General features: G+C 32.4%; 2 protein-coding genes across 4 annotated transcripts in view; both read right to left on the reverse strand.

Annotated features, from left to right (window-relative positions):
- Positions 1 to 12,395, reverse strand: part of Hrb27C (Heterogeneous nuclear ribonucleoprotein at 27C) — a 34,216-nt gene extending 21,821 nt beyond the window's left edge. The window contains exons 1-5 of one of the 2 annotated variants that reach the window (XM_066390551.1): positions 12,223 to 12,395; positions 6,031 to 6,234; positions 2,663 to 2,853; positions 1,431 to 1,513; positions 1,140 to 1,328 (exon numbers count right to left, since the gene is read on the reverse strand). In XM_066390551.1, the coding sequence (XP_066246648.1) occupies positions 1,140 to 1,328; positions 1,431 to 1,513; positions 2,663 to 2,853; positions 6,031 to 6,234; positions 12,223 to 12,245 (690 nt within the window). In that variant the 5' untranslated portion in view covers positions 12,246 to 12,395. Of the gene's footprint in view, positions 1 to 1,139; positions 1,329 to 1,430; positions 1,514 to 2,662; positions 2,854 to 6,030; positions 6,235 to 11,994; positions 12,160 to 12,222 lie in introns of those variants that run through there. The other variant, XM_066390549.1, reaches the window with a different exon arrangement.
- Positions 12,396 to 14,028: 1,633 nt separating this feature from the next.
- On the reverse strand, positions 14,029 to 21,642 carry LOC136408922 (protein FAM91A1). Of its 2 annotated transcripts, XM_066390144.1 has the most exons (16): positions 21,454 to 21,642; positions 21,249 to 21,330; positions 20,987 to 21,196; positions 20,749 to 20,933; positions 20,599 to 20,699; positions 20,378 to 20,537; positions 20,126 to 20,280; positions 19,605 to 19,976; positions 19,246 to 19,396; positions 18,524 to 18,712; positions 17,529 to 17,701; positions 17,258 to 17,424; positions 16,999 to 17,194; positions 16,187 to 16,406; positions 15,331 to 15,437; positions 14,029 to 15,102 (listed from the first exon to the last, which is right to left on the reverse strand). In XM_066390144.1, exons 1-16 carry the CDS (start codon positions 21,523 to 21,525, stop codon positions 14,922 to 14,924), a joined length of 2,721 nt encoding a protein of 906 aa, XP_066246241.1. In that variant the 5' UTR covers positions 21,526 to 21,642; the 3' UTR covers positions 14,029 to 14,921. The 2 variants fall into 2 exon arrangements, with proteins under 2 accessions (XP_066246241.1, XP_066246242.1); XM_066390145.1 differs by lacking the exon at positions 20,987 to 21,196.
- Positions 21,643 to 22,216: the final 574 nt, after the last annotated feature.

Raw genomic sequence — 22,216 nt, forward strand, 5'->3', positions numbered from 1 at the left:
TTCTCGTCCCCAGTCACAATACGATGCAGAAATCCCTTCCGTCTTTGCCTTGCAAGCAACTGTTCACAAGCGAACAGACGCCTGTCAATATCTCTTGGTTTCAACTCGTACGGCACCCAATATCCTTGCTTCTGAATCATTCCCATGTCTTTGAGGCGTTTTGAGATTGTTTGTTGAGTCACTCCCAATGATTGTGCCAATTCTTGTTGACTTTGACACGAGTCTTCGTCAAGTAATGCTTCCAAGTTCGCATCTTGGAAAACCTTCTTTCTTCCACCGCTATGTTGGTCTTCGACGTGAAAATCACCGTTCTTGAAGCGCTGAAACCACTCACGACATGTCCTTTCACTAATAGTGGCTTCCCCATAAGTATCTGAGAGCATTCGATGAGCCTCAGCAGCAGATTTCTTCATATTGAAGCAGAAAAGTAAAACCTCCCGCAAATGACGAGAATTTGGCTCGTACACTGACATTTTCAATTGCGAATAACTTTATGATGAAGACACAAATAGACTAATATTTTTATGAGGTTATGTTAACAGGTGCCCAAGGCTCCTGCATGCCCACATGGGGTTATTTATTTCGATCATTACTTACCGCTACATACATCTATTCAAAAACGGCGGAAGCAAAGTTGTACACCTAATATATATAATTTTATCAAATTTAGAGTTAGGTATTATTTTTTGTGTTTATGTAGTATGAAACTATCAGCCACTTCTTTAGGGAAGTAGATCAACTTGCGAATTTTAAATAGAAAATTATTTTATTGTTGGAAAAGTCGGAAGATTAGTTTGAAATTTTCCAAAATTTAGGGAAAAGTGTGCAGACGATAGCGCGCTCTTTAGTCTAAATCAAAAATTTTGAGCTCCCCATCTGATTCAATCAATTATGGCACATCCTATAGTTAAAGTTTTCTAAACAGATGGCACAAATTAGAGATATTCCTGTAGTCGAAATACGAAATAACTTCCTACAAACATACCCGAGATAGCTGTAGTTCTAAAATACGGAGTATCGTAGTTAAAGACATTTAAAAAAATTTTTTTATTAAAATGAAAAATACACAACTATCTTAATTACGTAAACTAATGATGCTTCAGGAAGAAATAACTAACAAATAAAATTTGGTAGCTTACCAAATATCCTTGGTTCATGTTGGGACCCATCGGGGCTCCCATATTCATGGGAGGACCACCCATCTGTCCGTTGGGACCTTGCATCATGCCCATGGGCGCCTGCGGTGGGCCCCAGGCGGACGATACATCGTTACCGCCCATCTTATTCACACCTGATCCATCTCTGGGTTCCGCCTTCTTAATTTCAACCTAAAAGGGTTGGTCATCAGCAAAATACAGGAACAGCGAAACAGAGCAACACAGTAAAAGTTCTGTAACTGATAATTAATATATGTATTTAAAAACAAATACCTGTTTTCCGTTTAAATTAACGAAATGCTCTGCAACACACCTATCCACAGAATCGTCATCTTCGAAAGATAAAAATCCAAAACCTGGAACAATTTTTAAACATAATTAGTTGAAAATTGAATAATTTAGTGACATGATGGTATTTTTTTCAGTCCATTTTCTTAAAATCTTTTATGACATTAGACTGATCGTACACCAGAGATGCTTAAACATAAAACATGCTACATGAAAACATGGTGTAAATACTGTTTTAAGACATAACATAATGAATTGAATTTAAATTGACGTGTCACAAAATATCAAATACCAGAATAAAATCTGCGTACACTGCTCTTGTGTACGATACTTCGTGTAACATCCATTTAAATTCAATTGATTTGTGCCATTATGCATCGAAGTAGTATTCCTTCATAACTTATGCTCCATCTTTTGTGCATCATGCATCTTTGGTTCCTACCTATCTGCAGTTGAACTTAGAGGAAAGGTATAATGCATTACAATATTACTTTGAATTGACAAGGTGGTCTTAATTTTTGCAGAAATAATGCAATAATCAATTTTCTATCAAGAAGGTCATGAATACTAATGTTTTAACATCCATTTGCTCAGTTACTATAAATTTTCATTGTTGACAGATTGTAACGGACAGCGAGCATTTGTGTTGGGAAGTAAAATTGACAAAATCATGCCTACTTAATTCACAATTAATTTGGAATGTTAATCAGATATTTATTATTTAATCGATTTCAAAATTTCCAAAACTACATTTTACAGAAAATTGCACTTCAAGTTACAAAGAAAAGTCTCGATGTTTGCAATAAATTATTTCTGTGAGAACGAAAAATTGTAAAGATGCTTTGTTAGAACAAAAGTTACATCACATGTTATGCTTTTAATTTGAGTTTAGTATCACTAAACAAGATGAGAAGAAATTGACTGAAACCGTCATAATTTTATCGATAATTTTCTTCAATGTCCCATCTTGATTCACTCCAATGTACTATAAAATATCTACAGCGGAGGCGACAAGAAGCATTCAATATAGCACAATATTGAATCAACAAACAATTGAGATATTTGTCAAATACAAAATACTGTGCAAACCACGCAATTAACTCATGGTAAAAGGACATTAAAGTCTTGGCTCTGGAAGAATAACATTTTTCCAAAAATCACTCACAATATCCACATCACATTTATATGATATACGCTTTAGATATTTGCTAACTTACCTCTAGATTTCTTTTTTTCCTGGTCGTACATAATAACAACCTCCATAACTTTTCCGAACCTCGTGAAGAAGCTCCTCAGATCAGTCTCGGTCACATTTGATGGCAGCCCCCCCAAGAAAACTTTGGGGTATCCACCGCCCTTCTTAGGTTTTTGCAATGTCCTTGGATTACACGGTTTTGGATCTATTGTCCTATAGAGCAAATATTCGTAAAATTGTGACAAATAGAGGAAAAAATACAGCTTCAAGCTCTAATATTAATATTGAAAGAACATAATGTGACGTATACATTAATCATTATGTTCAGTTGTATACGCTCATTTTAAACAGGATTCGATGGAGATATATCTGCGATAAATGTCATGATATACAGTGTAACTCATTTAAAAACGGGACGCATTCATAAAACTTGTATTTATAGTCCAATTTTGTCAAACTTTTTTTTTGGATTGTAGAATGAGGAAAACTGTAGTTTAGGATAAAATGTCACATATTTGCTACAAAAATCAAAGATTATTTTTACTGCCACTACAAGTGTTTCAGTAATAATGAACTAATGTAAGGGACTAAAGTTGAACTTGTTCGTCTTGTTGGTAACATTATTCTTTTGACAGGAGGTGCGGCCAAAGAATTGAATAACAGTTATCTTAATAAAAATTTTCAAAAATCAGTGGACAGGACGAAACATCCCTCTTAAATGGCCGCCAAGGTTACCAGACTTGATGCCAGTTGACTTTTTTCTTTGAGGCATCTTTAAGCAAAAGATTTTAAAGCTAGCCCACGGTCAGTAGTAAAACTATACGCTAGAATATGCACAAATGGTACCTCCCAACAGCTAAGAAAAGTAGACACCAACACATGAAAAGTCTTGAAATAAACTTAATATTCTTAAGCATATTACGGAAGTCTTTAAGTATACAATTTTATCCTAAAATTAATGTGATCTTGAAGTATTATATGTAACTGTTTCAAATAGCAACATTTTTTTATCGATCATAACTAACGTAGATGTAACTGGTACTACTCGAAAAAAATAAACTAGCAGGTTGTCTTATATTGTTATGGTAGGAATACGTCTTTCAACTATGCGGATCATTCTGAATTTACTAAAATGTGTTTTATATTGCGGCCGGGTTTCAAAACCCCTTGGGCTAACCGGTTAAAACCTTCCCTTTAGATGTTGTAAATGTTCAAAAGACACGGAGTGACCTTTCAATGAAATGGGCTATGTTAAATATTGATCTTCAGTACATTTTCTAAATCTTCTGGCTTGTGACTTCGAAATCACTGCGGACACTTCAGCAATAAGCGTTACTAATATGCTTCTAAAACACATTCCTTCTCCCACAAATAAAATAGTTCAAAGAAAAAACTTTCTATACCACATCGAATAACATGGAATTACCACGTGTAACTTAATTAAATCTTATTTAGACAATTCGCAGTTAGAGATAAGCGCTTCTTATCTGATGTCAAAATTCTACATTAATGCTAACAGCAATTTGAAAATAATAAACTATGCACTTGTAACACATCAAGTAACATTTTCTTACTGTTGAATTGAGTATATTCAAATACAAACTACCTAAATATGCCCAGTTGTGTGAAATGTAGTTGTGTAAAGTTAATTTCTAGGTCAAAAGGAAAAACATGTTATGCTTCCACTGGTTCCCGAAGGAAAACGTTAGGAAGGGTTATGTTGCAAAACTTTGGTAGATTAAAGAAAACTGTAGGCATAAGTTTAGGGACTACCGATCCAAATACATATACTATGCGAGTTTATTCATTTCATTTTCTAGAAAACTATTATTGCCACGGTAATAATTATAAATAAACAGAAATTTAGGTATGGAGAGTCTTATAGCCCTTATTACTGGCTTGTTTGAAAACTTGTTTGGAGGAGGTTGGTACGACTAGGTACCTACTTCCCTAACTATTGTTAGCTTCAGAGTGTTTTCTAATCATAGTTGAAATGTTAGGTAAAATCTCAGGTTATGTTTGTTGAAACATGTTAAACACATATACCATAATAAAAGAACTACCTATATGTTTTAACAACTCAATATTCTAACACACTTTACAATAAATTAAAGGTAATTCAAAAAAGATAACAAAAACTTGAAAAAATACAAAATAAATATGAAATGTGAGGTTTGTGAACTTTTGTTGTTGTGGCTACAATTAGTTCACATGTTACATTTAAATAATAAAATTAGGTAATGGCAGTTAAATTACAATTAATGCTATAGATCTATTGAGAATATTAACATCATCGATTATTGCCTTCGAAATCTATGAACAGCTGCTAACTGCCTGTGTAATCACAGCTGCGTCAGGAAGGCATTTTTTTTCATTTTTTCAGCATTCGGCTTGGTACAGTTTCAAAACTTTTTGGGAATCCAAAAAGGCGCAAAATTTTTATTTTGTTTATATACAGAAAGATCATTTAAATTTCACATTTAGTCAACTGAGTTTGTTGAAATAAAGGACGTATGTTGACAAAAATAAATAAAACAACATAACCTCACTCGGCTCCTTTATCAAAAATTCATTTTAACGTCATTTTGCGGCATATAATCAAGCTACGACCTACTTTTTATCTTTAATTTCTTTTGTGTAAAATCCCACAGCTGGTTAGATATGAAATTTAAATCTCATAGTATGTCTCAGCCTCAATTCAGATGATGAGCTCTTAATTTAATTGGCAAGATAAACTTTGATTTAATGAAATATCTTCACCTAAAAATTTTGTATACAAAACTTTATATAGGAAAAGATTTGATCGCATTTCATTCTAATAAGTTTGTAATTATACCATTTAGGTATCTTTAACGCATGAAAAACATAAGTAAATGTGCTCAGATGGTAGCGTTACTTTATTGCCAGTAATAAATAATTTAATTTATTTTTGGAAAAGTATGGATGATAAAACAAAATATATCAAAATTATTCTCTGAAATCGACGATTTGTAATTTATATATGTTGATATGAAACTTATCCTGGATTTAAATTCGAACTGAAGTTGAAATTTCAGATTTTTCCCATCGTTTACACATCAAATTTACCATTTAACCACAGATGGAGTTTAAATTAAACCTATACAACTGGGCATGAATACAAAATTTTGCACTTAAACAACTTTTGGAACCCAGAATTCAAAAAGTCGCCTAAATACAAATGCTATATAATTTGCCAGTGTCTAAATTTATACACTCACAGGTTTGAATGCCATACATCACTATCTTCATAAATATTATGAAATGTTGCTAATAATCAGGTTTACTCTACAGATTATCCGGATTTTGATAAGCTAAACATATTTTTAATGTAACTTGTAAATCTCTATTATTTTCATTGAATAAACTCACCTTCCGTCTAACGTATGTGGCCCATTTTGTAAGACTACATTGACATTGGCGGGATCAGCGAAAGTGACGAATCCAAATCCTCTTGACCGGCCAGATTCCGCGTTTTTCATTACCACACAATCTATGACTTCCCCATATCGCGAAAAATACCTTTGTAGGTTGTCCTGGGTTGTCTCCCATGATAGACCTCCCACGAAGAGCTTGCTACGGGAGATAATAAAAAATAAAATAGTCGAAAACCAAAAATTTGGTCGTAATACTCTTTTTCAATAAATGATATTTCCCACTTTTCTTATAAATTAAAAAATTGAATAGTGCGCATAAAAAGGTCTTGATTATTAATTGGAGGATTGTAGGTCGAAAATATCAGTTACAACCCTGGTGTTAACAATTCGAAACACAGATAAAAGTAACTTTGAAGTTACCTTAGCCTTTGCAGGTCTTAACTTTATTTGAGACAGTGGTTCTCAGCATCACCACAAAATAATGCAAATTGTGGCATGAAGGTGCAAAGAGGAAGAAGCGAAAATATTAAGAATACTTATATCAGTACTAAGCATCTCGAATACCTGTGTGTTTTGTTATGAACTCCCTTTATAAACCTTTTTATTTTCGAAGCGTTCTCTACAAAAAAGATTTAAATTCACTTTATTTCACATATATAGGATGTACAAAAAAAGCATAACAGGCCAAACGTATGCTTTTATAAATAGAACGCCCTGTATATTATTTTGAAAATTACATAGACTACATCGAGACGATTCCGATGATTTATGGAGCACAAACTTTCGGCTTTTTGACGGTTATGAGATTTACAGAGTGGACGCAATGCAAGAAACCAGCTAGAAAAAAAGGCCGAATAAAACACCAAGATCTTAAAGCTATTTTATTTACACCCACAAGAAATCAAAATCCAATTTAATCAGTTTTTTAAATTGGCTTGAAGTTAATTCAGATTAAAAAGATCGACATTAGCGCACTCATAAAGTACAAATATGAGAACTCAAGCATTCGCAACAGAAAAGAATCTAAAAATTACTATTTATGATCAATATTAATTTGCGGTGATCATACTATAACGTGTTAATCAGAAAGTGTAACAAATAGGCACATCACACACAATGTATCGTTCGACAAACGTTATTACATTCACAATTCATTACATTACAATACAGGAAAATTAATTAAGCTGCAACTTTCATAGCATTGCAATCAAAGCTACTTTATTTTAATAAAAATAGTTTTAATTGACTTTCACTAAACCTGTTCAAGTGAATATCTAAAAGACGAATTATTATATTCTTATGAAAATTAATAAAAAAACATACCCTTGTTGGTCGTATACGACGCCACATGTATCAGCCATCACGGTGATACATAGACTGCCTAGCCCAGTGGGTCTTCAAATAAAATGTAACGGAATTTTTAGGTTCCTAAGAACCTTGAACTAAGTAGAGTACAAGGGTAGGTAGTAAAAATTTCTCCGAATAAGTACTAAGTCTAAAATTTGCATGGGGAAAGGCTATTTTAGACAAGGTAAAAATGGGTCATAAATCAGTAAAATTTGCAAAGAACCCCATTAAAGACAGGCATTTTGTTGGGAGCCAGTTTTCGAGAACCCATCAACTTTACCGCTTATCTGTAAAACTTATTGACAATGAGATAAATTCGTGAACTAATTGTAAGCAAACAAAACGTGGTCTGAAAGGAGAAACGTTTGGAAATACACAAAATTGAAAGTGAGTTTTCTAATGGGCTTCTTATTTCCTTCCAAATGTAATAGTAATATGCGTCGTTTCGAAGAAGCAAAGGATTAAAAGTTACCAAGAAATATTAAAGTTGATATTATAATGCGTGCCCTAAAATTAGATGGTAGATATTTCAGGAGATGGTTATACGGCAACTTTTTTGCCGTATTACCTAAAATACCTACATCTCAGTTTGAAACGCCATATACAGATCAGCTATAGGGTGAATGTTTTAAAGTAAAATAAAACTAAACTACTTTGCTCAAAATCAGTTCCATTCAATTATTACAGGAACAAAATAAAGCTGCCAATTTTAAAACTATTAATTAAAATTTGATCCTGAAGTGGCGAGTCAAAATTAACACATGGATAAAACACTTATCGACTTATTCGACATGTTGACTTTGACTCAATTCAGGTCCGAATCTCTCTTTTTTGCAATTTGCTTTATTTTGTGGGTACTCATAGCACCCACTTTTATTATCTTTCTATTTTTTAATAATCAATTGCAATAAATCGAATAACCTCGATGGTTCATAAATTGACTGAATCAATCTTTAAAGTTTATATTGATTCTATACGTACAGGATTATCCAACTACCGCTAGTCTATTCTCTTCTAAACTTGTAAATTAGGTTAAAACACGCAAAAGGTGTGACAAAAACACTGATGATTTTTTTTTAAACTAAAATATCAAAATTTTCGTCCAGTTAGTCTAGTCGAAATTGTTCTAAACATCCCAAGTTGCGTGCTTAAGTTTCAGTTGGGATTATTTTTTACATAATTTCTTAAACGTTAAACATAATACGGGACGGAAAACGTCTAGTGTCTGAAATTAGTTTTGCTGCTAAAGTCGGATCGTAGGTAAACGGATGCCATAGAGACAATTAGTTAAATATTAATGTACTTCAAATGTATTAGACCGTCTTCACAAATAACCCGAGCAACCTCTCCGATCGCATATTTATCATTAATTTTGTACGGAGATGTCAGATTTCCGGTGCTTCCTTAGGAGAAAATAATGTCTGAATGTGCCATACCCGTTCGTGAATAAAAAAATTTATAGGGAATGGTTCTTGGGTTGTGGTGCTCCCTTTAATGCGAAGCAGAATTCCTTAAAACTTTTGGGATATATTTATAGACGTTTCGATGCTGATTGGCCGAGTGTTTACTCGTCGCACCACATGATTCAGACAACTAAATCCTAAAAGAATTCAATAAATACCATGCCAAAATTAAATTCACACTTAAATTGAACAAAACAGCCAAATCAATTTTCTTCACCTCACCCTTCATAATAAAAATGAAGAAATTAAAATAGCATGGTACACCAAGCGTACTTGGTCTGGGAGGTGATGCAAACATTTGAACTCAAATCACTCTTTGTCAGCTTGTCTGGCAAAAGAGTAAACTTTATTTTCAAAACAAAACCGCACAAATTCTAGAACAAAACAACTAGGAACTACCTCACTATTCCTTATGTGTCATGCCTTTCGGAAAAAATTCACAAATAGTTTTTTCTCAAAAAAAATATTTATCAGTTTTATGAGATAGCATTTACTAAAACAGCACTTTAGCAAACCAATAAGACCTACAAACAAAAAAAGTATTGAGGTATATGAAATTTGTGCAATAGTGTGGCCAAATCAATCAATATGTAAAAATCTAATTAACAGACACAAATTCAGTAAAAATAATCCATAACAAGAAAAAAAACTTTTAAGCCATCCATGTACGACATAGTGTTTTAGGAATTTATGTTTTTCTTTATGTACGGGATTTTAAGAAACGTTTTCTCTTGTTTTCAGTTTTTAAAGCTTAAGTCTTCTGAAAATCGATTATTAAAATTAAGTTAATGTTGGTTTGTGCGGTTTATTAAAGCAGTCGGATTATTTTTATTGTATTTCATTTAATTTATTATATGTTGACTATTTTGGCGAATGCAGATTCCATTACAATTTTTTGCAATTTCATATATTACATTACTTTTTTGTCTGTAGGTGTTTTAGATTTCAATTTCTTGAAATGCTGTTTTAGAAAGTTGTCTCCTTTGACATTGGTACCGATACTTTCCTTTAAAAGTATTACGAATTTTTCCTGAATTTTCTATTGCATGAAAAACTAGAACCCAAAAAGCAATTCTTGTGTTTTAATTATTAAAAAATAAATATAGTATGTTCAGGTTTTAGTTTGTTCTAAGAAAGCATTGGACACATCACTCCCATATAAAATTATTAATTTGAGGATGCACTGATTATTTAAGCCGAACTTAAAATGCCACGACAAAGGTCGCTACATTTTGAAAACTGTCTAATACATTTCAAACACATTAGTTTTTAATTAATTGCATATGTGGCAGCCATTCGCTTATAATTCTACCTTAGCACCAAAATAATTTCAGAAATTAGATATTGCCATTGTTATGTTTACCATTTAAGAATAGTTTCTTAAAATTTCTCCGATGAAAAGAAACATTGATGTATTTCTTTTGTGTACGTGACAAAGTCAATAAGGGCTGATAGATGTCATGGCAAATTTACCAAAAGAATAATAGAAAACATTAAAATAAAGACATATTATTGGTCAACTTCGTGAAAATGATGTTTCTGATAAAGCAGCTAGTATGTTAATCTAGTGGTCCTAAAAAAATTATAAAGGGAGAAAATATTCATTTCATTATTAATGTTTGAAAAAACATACACACACCAAGAAAATAACCGGTAGGTACTTTTGTGGAGCATTCGTTTTGAAAGGACGTTGTAAACGCATAAAGTGTACTTAACTTTTGCAGAATCTAATTCACTTTGAGATAAGATATCAAACAGAGTAAAGGATGAAAGCATGGTAGCATCCATTTGGTAAAAATTATATCCTCTTATGAAGCGACTGTAATGTTCAAAACTTTTGCAATATCTTTTATATTATAAAATGGGGAATCCTTGTCTTATTAACTAATATATAAAATCATTGCTAAAGGTTTCTTTCTTCCAATAGGGGGACACACCCAGAATGTCCTTTATTTTTTATTTGAACTTCACTTTGTAATAAATATACATATACACAAAATAATTTCTTATATTTACTCATTATGAATTTTCTCTGCTTTTTTTGTATTATTTTAAAAACAAAAAAAAAACATGTTTTTAAATTTATTATCTTAACAGTTTAATGTTAATTGTTATTGAAACAATAATTCTATTATATCAAAGTAACTGTTTAAAGAATATTTATTAGTTCCAGCTATAAATAATTGGTTTCAAAGAAAATGCAAAATGCATTTAAGAGGCTATGTAGGTCTTGATGCAAAGTTGATCTAGATTATAAAGCAAGTATTCGGCATCACTTATTGCTGTATTTTTTTAAAGCTAATTGACACAGAAATAGATTTATAAACAAACAAAAGTCTAAAATGGCTCCATTATGTATTAAGTAACTATTATGAATCCAAACAGCTATTGAAACGAAATATAATTTAATTTAGAAAAAGTGAAAGTTAATCAACAAATTTAAAAACTGGTATGTGGATAGAAAATAAAAAATTAAGAAACTTTCTTTGTGGTGAGTTTTCCACATTTTCAAGAATAATAGCAAATTATTTGTTTTTTTGTAAAAAAAATTGTGATTTAATTGCTATAAACATGTTTTTTGGTTTGGTAAGGCAAAATCAAAACTTATTTAAACTCAAAAACAAAATGAACAAGATTTCCCATATGATGCCTACTTTATGTGTGATGCTGTATGTATATATCTATACATAGACATATCTATATTATATATATATATATATATATATAAACATATATGTATGTTTATCACAGGTATTTAGAAAAATTTGAATTTCTGTTTGTACCTTGAAAATAAAATATTAAAAAGAGCAAAGCAAAAGAGGAAGAAAATGTAAACTGTGGCAATAAAAATAGGGAACAAGCAGGGCATTCCGTTCTTTGACCGCTTGATATGTCTAGCTTGGGGTCGGTGAACGGCGATTTTGGTAGAGTAGTCAAAACCGGTATCAAACCATAACAAGCTGGAAATTGGGAAGAATGGTGGTCGAAATTCAATAAAATCTGGAAAACGGCCACGTTGCACGACAAAGTCGGCCTTTCCGGAAGGTTTTGGGTCATATTGGAAAGGAAAGTGTGCGATTGAACGAGGTGCGTACACGGCGTGACCTATAAAGCAACCCACAAAAATACCACTAAATACAGATAAATACCCCTTTTCGTCGTCGTCCATCATCTCGTGCTTGAGCCTCAACATTCGCATGCTATTTCAAGCCCCCGTTTTATCAAATTAAGCGATATTTACGACCGGTCTCGTGCACAGCATTCACCACGTATCACACAAAAATGACGGAACGAGTACTGCAATGGCAGCTCGCCGACTTCCGTCAATTTTTCGAGTGCGGCGCCACCGCCACTTTTCGCGCATAAATTCTACTTACCCGTACTCCAAGTCCTCCATCATCTTCGTTTTATTGCGTTTTCTCTCGGATTACTTCTTATTCTAAACTTAAAATTAATTAAATCTAAAAACTAGCCTAAAATAACTAGGGCCTGTGGCGAAAATAAACACAGAAGTGAGGTGTCTCATACTCGGCGGTGAAGAGGGGTTTTCGCTTTTCTCAGCGACTCCATTTTTGGGCAAGAGAGGGGGGAAATGGAACACAGATCTTTTTATTCTTTTCTAGTCTTTTTTATTCATCATATAATCAGGTTCTCTAGTCATATTTATAATATGTTAACTTCTGAGTATCCTCAAATACTTTCGTTATTCATTTAATTCATAATTGTTAACATTTTTCTTCATTTAAAACTTTGATTTTAAATAAAAGACAGGCAACCAAACATACACTCAGCTACTGGCAACAACGCAATTGTCTGATGACTTTGATGTGCGACATCTGTTAAATGATTCATTATGCACTACTTTGTCATGCAGTAAAATATGGCAACATCTAAAAATTACAGTTTGCAAGCTTACAACGTTGACTCTGCAAAGGCGTTCTTGAAATGTTCCTAAATTGCTACTGAACAAACTCATATAACATTCCAATTCTAATTCTGGGTAAAAATGCTTAGACAGATAACTCTGATTTTGCTCATTCAGGAAATCTGATAAGTAATATATGACATTTGAGTTTAAGTTACTCAAATATGGAATTATAGACATGTTATTGTTTCGATATGTTGAGAACCGACATTTTAATAAAAAATTTAAAAAAAAACTTTTACCTAGTTAACCTTTTCGTAACTTCTACCGCATGAAAGATAAAAGTAACGACAATCAGTATTTGGGGTACTCTATCCTACAACTCCATTGAATCAAAAATATCGATACGTATGTTATCTGTATACTAATACGTCAACTAAACATATCTATCTAAAGAAATATGTAAATCCTTTCTGCGCCATCTACACGTAAATAGCTAGACTAGTCCTTGTTCTGCAGAAAAAAAACCTGCATTAACATATCGTTATAGGTATCTATATTATTGTTAATGTAAGAATTAAAACTCAAATTATAGATCGCTGTAGCGGTTTGTAGGTATATGCAGTTCTATTTTTTGAGGAAATTCAACGCTAGAAAAGAAAACAGAAAAAGGGAAGGTGAACGAAATAAAACAATTATTTATTAAAAAGATTATTTTATATATTTTTATTAAAAAGAATTCATATAGCACATTGCATTTTGTGTAATTTTGTAGAACAAGCTGATCTTTACGGTAATCTATGAACGGCCTGAACGGATTTATCAATGTTTAATTTTCTCTCTTTACTTTAACAATACGTTTCGTTAATCTAGAATTCTGGCCTTATTATGGCAGAAAAAACAGATGTTAAACATCGAAAGCTGTAAGACCGATGTATGTGGTATTAGCGTTTAAAAAATATGTATTTTTGTGTTTAAGTAACTGAAATTTTTGGATCCAAATTTTCGTGATTGAAAAAAAAAATCCAGCTTCGTCAACCAAATGGCGTACATGACAATATGTAAATGAAGTGAGAATTGAGTTTCTCCGACTTGAATATTTGGCTTCGCAGTCCACGTACGATACAGTACTGATATGTTAAGGCCAAAAATCGAATCTGAGAACTTCAATTTATTATATCAAATATGTTCGTGATATATAATTCATAGTATTTTCTAGATTAAGTAAAAAGCAGAAATGTATAGGCCGAGAGAATCATTATAAATTTATTAATGACATATACAAAAAAGTATAAATTCAATAAATGCATTAACAATAATCAATAACAATTATATTGTGGCTTTAATATGGAAATAAAAATCGATTAGTAGTAATAAACTAAAGGGAATGTTTCAATTTTGTACACGGTAGCACAAATATACAGAAGTCAATAATTTTCAAAGACGCTTAAAAACCTCTTCGACTAAAATTGTCGTTAAAAACTGCCTGGGGAAGTGGGGTTGAATTGAAAAATCATTTATTTTGAGAAATAACAGTAGGTATCCGTATACCTGTAGCTGTTACTGTTTTGACATTGACGTTTATACCTCATTGAAGGATTTGTCCTTCTCCAAGTATCAACCTTCTTTTTAAAATATATGGGAAGAATTTTATTTGCGACCACACTCTGTATATGTATTTTTAACTTCGTAATTATTTCAGAACCTTTTACTAACCCTGTATATTAAAACTATAATTTCATTGGCATCTTTTAAATGCCTAGTAAATCCGACTTGTCAAAAAATGTGCTAACAATACAGCGAAATCTAAAAAAATCATAATTATCGCGCCGTTTCTGTATTCAACCATTTTTTCAGTTTTTATTTTTTAAATAATATGCACTTTTTTATTAATAATAATTAATACTATTTCCAGTATTTTGCCTTAAAGGCATAAACTTTAAAACTGTACAGAACGAGTCGAGGATAACATTGCAATAATTGAAAAGTAAAAACGTAATGATAATAATAATTATTATTCACAACATAACTATTGATAAGTACGTACATTTAAGTCACAGAAAGCTCCTCTTCTTTTCTCTTCTTCGCATTTGCGATTATCTAAATGGTCTCTGTTCTAGCAAAAATAATACTTTTACTCAGGAATTAATAAATTTGAATATGGTTTTAGCCTTATTTTAAAGTACAGAAAAATTAATTTATTAAATGTTTTTATTTGCCACTCCATTCGCTGACACGTCCATTATCGAAGACCAAACATCTTCTCGGCAATGGAACCAGTTTTCCTCTCTTCATAATTTCCATATTTTCTCCCGAAAAATATTGACATTGTGATATGAAGTCTAGGAGTACTGTTCCTAATTTCTTGCTAGATTCCATGAGTTTTTCCAGGCTAGATCACAAGTAACAAAGTGAGGTCAAATGAAAGTTCTGTGTAAAAACGCTGCAATGGGAATGTTTCAGATCAGTTGGCCATTTTTTTTATAGAAAGTACTTTTCCCTTAATTTTTTTCTTGCCAAATTACAGTAAAAATTTTCCGGAAACTTTTTGATTTTTATATCTTCTTCCGTATTAAACAACAACCCAAATTTGGGTTTAATTTGCTTTTTCTTTGCTTACCTTTCTTCCTCGGCTAGACCTCCAGAAATTATTGCATCGCAGATTTTTGTATTTGCATCAGCATCGAATAGTGGGACACCAAAATGGCAGTCCAGTATAGTCCAATTCTGCAAAAGAGCCTGTTTCTTAGAAACATGTAAGGGAACATAGTTTTGATAAGCCATTTGTTGGTTTTAGCAAATTGGCTTGCCATAAACCATACTATTTTGCGTTCCAAGTGATTTGAGTTGTATAATAAATTTTTACAAGCTTCTAGGTCATAACTGTTCAATATTATCTAAATAAAACTAAGATTTCTATTATAAAGAAATTATAATAATTCAGTGAGACTGGTAACGAGAAAACTTGTTAAACATTCTCACTTCACCGGGGAAAAAAGCAAATTCTCGACAGAAAAATAGATATAGTTATTCTATATTTTTGGATTGAAAAAATTGTAACTCTTGAGGCGACCACTTCGACGTCATAGATTGATAGACAGTGTACCAAAGCTCTTGGAAATTTTGGACAATATTTAAAATTAGCATTAAAGCAAAAGGGAAATCTGTTTTTGTTGTATTTTTCATTTTGTTTACATTTCAGTTTATGCTCTTTCTTATTATATTATATTTAAATAAAAATACGACTCTAAAACTAAAATTTTTATATATATTTTTATAGAATAACTGTTTTGTTTATGTATCAACACCTTTCATACCAACTAAGCGAATCCTACAGAGTCCGATATGCAGTTGTGAGGTTTCGCTCACCAATTGTCCTACCAGGACACCTCCCAAAATCAAGGTAACAAAAAATATATTGGACATTTTTCGATCCTAATTACGTCTAACCCTGTATAATAAAGAAAAAAACATACCCTGATAGATTCATCTTGATTCGCAGTCTTCACTTTCGCTTCTTCAACCTCCTCCTTTGTAGGAGCATCTTCGAGACGACAAAAAATGCCGACGTGATCTTCGGTTGGGCTCAAAAGCTGCTCTACAAAATCTACGCGATCCAGTGGGGCTACAGAAGTCTCCGTCGCTTTATTATCTAATTGGTCCAGTTCTTCTTGAAGCAAAGTGGTACAGTCTTGACTACAGAACATTTTTTGTATAAAATTAGATTTATTGAGAGCTTAAGATTCAAATGTTTCAAAGGGTTAAAAATTACATGTAGCCGATGATAATCAAACACTCTCGAAGATTTTAACTATATTCGATAGAAGAAACAGTTGTGCAACTTTTAAAATTGACATGAGTAAATAGATTTTTTATGTAACAAAAATTATGATTTAAAAAAATTACAAAGTTATGTTACACATAAAACGTATTCACTACCAAGTCTAGAAGATCATAGTGTCTAGAGATAAAGTTATTTTAGTAGTTTTTATAGTTGTTTTGTATTATTTTTATAGCAATTGTATGTAGGAATAAGTAGACACAAGAAAATCAAATCATATATGATGTGTTACGTAACGGTAGATGATAATAGTTACTAAAAGATAATAAAATATATGCATATAAAAACTTCTGAAGGGTTATATAAAAAGTAATATTCATCATTAAGTCTTGTTAAGATTTGGTGTTAGAAATACTACTTCGTGTTTTGTCCTCTAGAAGAAGCATTAATCTATTTAAATTTCGATGAGTTTGATTTACATCGCCTTTTAATAATTTTTAATGCTACCTAGTAAACCCATTTGTAGGCGAAGACCTTTGGCTTCCACCTTCCACTGGTGTAACTGCAAAATGAGTCTCAACCGGACTCTGCAACTTCAATTCAACCGCATTTATTTTATGTGAAGTAACTTTTTCACTGGAAATGCTCCTGGGTTCCATTTTCGCCGGTTTAATGCCGCCCGGATGAGTGGATTTTGACGATTCTGTGAAGAAATCTCATGGTAGAAAATATTACTTCTGATTTTCAGCTATTATAAGCTTCCTACCTCGTAAATGAACCTGAGACGCTTCACCCTGCGGCCTGCCGAAATCGAGCACGCCAATATTGGCGAATGTGAGGTAACCGCAGTTGTGATGGAAATCTAGTAACTCGCTTAAACTAGAGATTGCTGGGTGTTTCGATAGTGGGAGGTTGACTTCCGGATTCGGTTTTCTACAAGAAATGAGACTGTGAAGATTGTTTTTAATTGATTATGAGAAGTACAAATTTACGAAATAAATACAGATGAAAACCACAATTTTTTTTTTGTTACTCACCCAATTTTTGATGATGTGGAGGCAGTTTTAAAGGGAAATGGCAATATTTCCGTCTCGGCTGCTTGGTGCACTCCGAAACCCTGAATTAATACTGGGGCAAATTGTAAAGAGGCGTTTACATATAAAATATTGCCTATAGGTATCACAGCCGGTTCGTGTAGCCAAGAAGTTAACTGCAAAAATCAATTAAAATTGAAATAATTCACTTCCTTGGTTTTACGACAGATAGATGTTTATAGATAGTTTATTCATGTAATAATTGTAACGTGCATGTTTATAGAAATTTCTCCATTTCATCGAAAGCAACTTCAAAACTGTAAACTGGGTAGATGCTTCGTATAAACACGTCAAATATTGCATAATTTTTTAAGGTTGGTAGGAAATTATAAAAATAACAATTTTTTCCACAGTGCAAAATTTAATTTTCACAGAAATATATTTGTTGCCATACCAGCAAAAAAAGCCTTAAAAATATATTTGATATTTTTAAGGCTTTATACATACACATTTATATATATTTATTTTTTATAAGCAACTAAAAAAGATACAGATTTACCTACACTGAATGAGTAAACTTTCCAAATTATTCCAAAGTTAAAAACTGACATTGATTGCTTCTGTAAATGTATCATCAATTCCTTCATTTTTCAAAGTAGACAGCGATTTCGCCAATTTTTCATTTTAAATGTAGTCGAAATTGATAAATAATCATATTGACTTCCTGCAATTATTCAACATATGTATTTGTCAGAAGTATTGTGAAGTTTATTGAAGATCGAAGACGATTAAAAAATGTGTAATTTTCCCCAAATTGCAAATGTCACTTTTCCAGATAACGCTCTTGTCATTTTATCACCATAATGTTTCCTTGAATATACTTCAAAAATGTACACCTCTTTTACAAAATATCATCGTGCAAAAATATTTTTTACGCAACGCACAATTATAATGTTAAAATTTCTCCATTAAAAGACTCTGGCCAGAATGAAACTCACCAGTAATCTAGAGAATCCCAGAAACATTCTAGGCAAACGCTTCAGTTCTGTTCCTTTAGCCAATAATAAACTGGGAGGACCGTAACCTGTGATGTAGTAGAGAAACATGCGAAACCATAGACTGTTGATTTCCGGATTACTCGGGCCTAATAAGGCAGGAGGCATTATTGATAATGGCGATATTCTCACCTATGAGAGACGAAAAAATAAAATTATACAAAGATTTTGTTTTTTTTTTATGAAATTGAGAACTATTTGACATTTCAACTATAAAAAAACTAAATTCTCTAAGGAAAGACATTTTCTCCTATATAAATAATAGATAGCAGTGACGGAATTTAACAAATCAGTGAGGTTGAAAATTTAGTAATTGTTAAATTTTATTAGGCATGTGCTAAACTTATAATGGCAAATTCAGTGCGCGATCAGTACGGCACTATGGTCAGAGGAAACTATCAATGGCTGTCTAACATGTTGCCAAATGTCATAATAAAACGATGCCACTAGAAAAAGTTGCCAACATTACTATAGGTCTGAATTCGCCATAAATGTTTGGCTTAATGAGTTAGATTAGAAATTTGTTTGATGTTTGCTGTATTTCTAACCCCACTTACTTGTTAAATACTGTCTCTGTCCATTATTATTTGGATAGGGAAAAGATATTTGCTTTCCAAAATAAACTGAAATTTTTTAATAACACGCAACTTCAGTAAAATACGCACTTCTCTGGCAATTGGCGCCATAGTAATCAGAAGTCGATATTTTCGTTTCAATAAGCGTTGACAAGCGGCTTCGTCCAAGGAGTTCAAACTTTCGAGGCGGATTAAGTCCAAACCAGGGCCACCCAACTTACGCAAGGCTAATATCGTCGATCTAGAATAAAGACCGTTAGAAAACTTATGAAATATATGGTAACAAATTTTGAAATCTTAAAAAACTGAAACTTTTAAAAGGGGTGCCTCTTTAGTAAATTTACAATCTTTGTATTCTTTATTGGCGTTATGATGTTTTTCTGAATAATTGAAAACGATTTCATACCAAACAAAAAAAACTCAAACAAATCAAAAAACATTCACTATACCTTAATATAACTGCATGATCAAAGAATCTCCGGGCTTCCCCTTCTCCATCCGAATCCATGGCTGACACTTTCTCCAACTCTGCCAAAAAACTGTCAAGGCCCTCATGCTGCAACTTGCCCACTTCAAACATGGTAACAGCGTGCCGTTTGAGCCCCGGAGACAAGTTGCCCATCATCAAAAAAGCAGTGAGGGCCGAGTCAAACAAAAAAGCCACTCTTAAGCCTGCTGACTGGTTATTATTGTGGTTGGAGTTGGGGGAATTATTTAAGCTATCTGATGGGGGAAGTTCAGAGGAAGGGGTTGAAAGGAGTGGAGGAGAATTTGGGGTAAGGGGTAAGTTGAGGGTTAGAGGAGTGATGTCTACTGGGGGGCTGTAAAATGAGTAGAAAGTTGCTTAAAAATCATATTTTCAATACAATAGTTTCAACTATTGCAAGTTGAAATTTTGTTAAAAATCTATGCAAGAATGACTTCTTGTGTGGCAATGGGGTAAAAATTAAAGATCAACCAGGATAAGTACCTCTCATCTGGGATGGGCTGATTGGACCAAGATGGATGTCGTCTGGACTTCTCCTGTTCAGTGTCCAGATTCAATTTCCTGGCGAATTGTAAGCGACAGTACAAAGATACTGCCTGTTTCACTAGTTCTGTATCTACTTCTAACACTGTTGCTAACTGACAATGACATGAAATGTTTGTTAAGAATAAAAAAAACACAAAGGGGGTATATTATCAGTTAACACCCTGTAACATATTAAAATTGATTACTTACTTCTCCCACTGTGGTGTGATCATCTATGGACACAAAAATTTTATACAAAAGAGTTTCAAAATAATCTCCTAAAATCCTATTCATGACAAATCCTTGCAGTGGTGGCACTTGAATTCTATCTGCTGCAGTAATAGGCACATCTAAGTAAATTAAACCTTTTCTAAAACAGATCATAATTCTCCTATATATCTACAAAATATTACATAAAATTTCTTACTTACTTATATAAACTAAGAACAACTTCATAGTTTAAATCACCAGCATTCTGCGAACCTAAATCTATTAATTTATCAATAATAGCCAATTCACTTTCATTCACCAACTAAAAATTGAATTACTAGACATAAAGTACTAAAGTTAGATAAACATACTTTAATATCCTCTTCTAAAACCAGACCAACCTCAACTCTCCACCAAGGCTCAATATGGATATTAACTGGCACTTGAGGTAACAAAATTCTGACATTCCTTTTGCCAAACAGCCTCCCTCGATTAGACCTTGATTTATTTATTAACTCAATATACTCATTTCGCCCAATTCCCAACAATCTTAAACCTTAATAGGAAAACATAAATTAAAATGCTAAAGCAAAAGTAATCACTTATTACAATCAGCAGCAGTAAAATTAGGCAAAGTGTCATAGCTTTTCTCAGCTTGCATGAGCTGTTCCACCACAGATATATAGTAGTTAAATGGTGTTATTCTTAGGCCTTTAACAATCATATCTGCCAAGTGATATGGAAACAACATAAACCGGGTTTTACTGAATTCGATGACTCTTTCATAGTAGCGCTTCTCGTCTTTGAAGACATTGCGCACTAAAAAAATTTAGATGCTTTAAGTTACTGAAAGTTTTTAAGGATAACTTACCTAAATTGCCTCGAAACCTTAACTGGTTTTGTATACTAAAGTTCACAATGTACCGTTCATAATTTTTGGAATTGCTTAGAATCTGTAAACAAATGCAGAATAACTACTTGTTAGAAACTCTTCTTATCTTGTTTATTGTTTGCAAAGAAATTGTAATTATTGGGTAATAATAGAGATTTGAACTGTAACAGAGATTTTGTTTTACCTGTTTTATGTGAGTAGGCAGCTTTGACCAGGGCACGTTTTTGCGGACATGTTCTTCAACTTCTAGGTTCATGTTTAATCATGTAAATTATTACATTAGTAACAGTAAATTGCTAATTTTCAACAAAACATTATTCAGAATTTGTAAATATTGCACACAGAATAAAATTGAAAACAAGAATTGGTCATTTGACGTTTTAATTTTACAACGTCAAAACATTTAAAGAATCGGTTAGTCTTCAGACGTTTTTAGCCACGAGAGAAGAGTTGGCAACATCCTATTGATCTCACAAAAATTGCGCTTAGATTCGACGCCATTTTATGTGACAAATTGCAAGACCCATTATCGGCGAAACTGCAAAACGAAGTAACTACAAAAGCCAAAATTTTCAGGAGACACTAAAAACTTTATATTTTTGGATTAATAATTCTGATTTATTAAAAAATAATTGCCAACTACTTGAGACTTATCATCTGTACAGTAATTAGTAAATAATTTGTTGGTTTTTGTGTTCAATATTAGATACTTGGTTTTGACATTTAGATTTGTTGTATAAATGTATACATTATTTTATTTTAATTTATTTATTATTTATATATATATATATATATATATATATATACAGTATGTCCACAGATAGAGGGCCCAACAGGACAAATGGACAAAAAATGTCGTCTTTCGACAAAAAGTCATTCTTGATAAAAGTTTCTGCTTCTCGAAAAAATACGATTTACGAAGATACTTTTCAACTTTTTTATACAAG

Source organism: Euwallacea similis, chromosome 5 (assembly GCF_039881205.1).
Source record: "Euwallacea similis isolate ESF13 chromosome 5, ESF131.1, whole genome shotgun sequence".
Lineage (NCBI taxonomy): Eukaryota > Metazoa > Arthropoda > Insecta > Coleoptera > Curculionidae > Euwallacea > Euwallacea similis.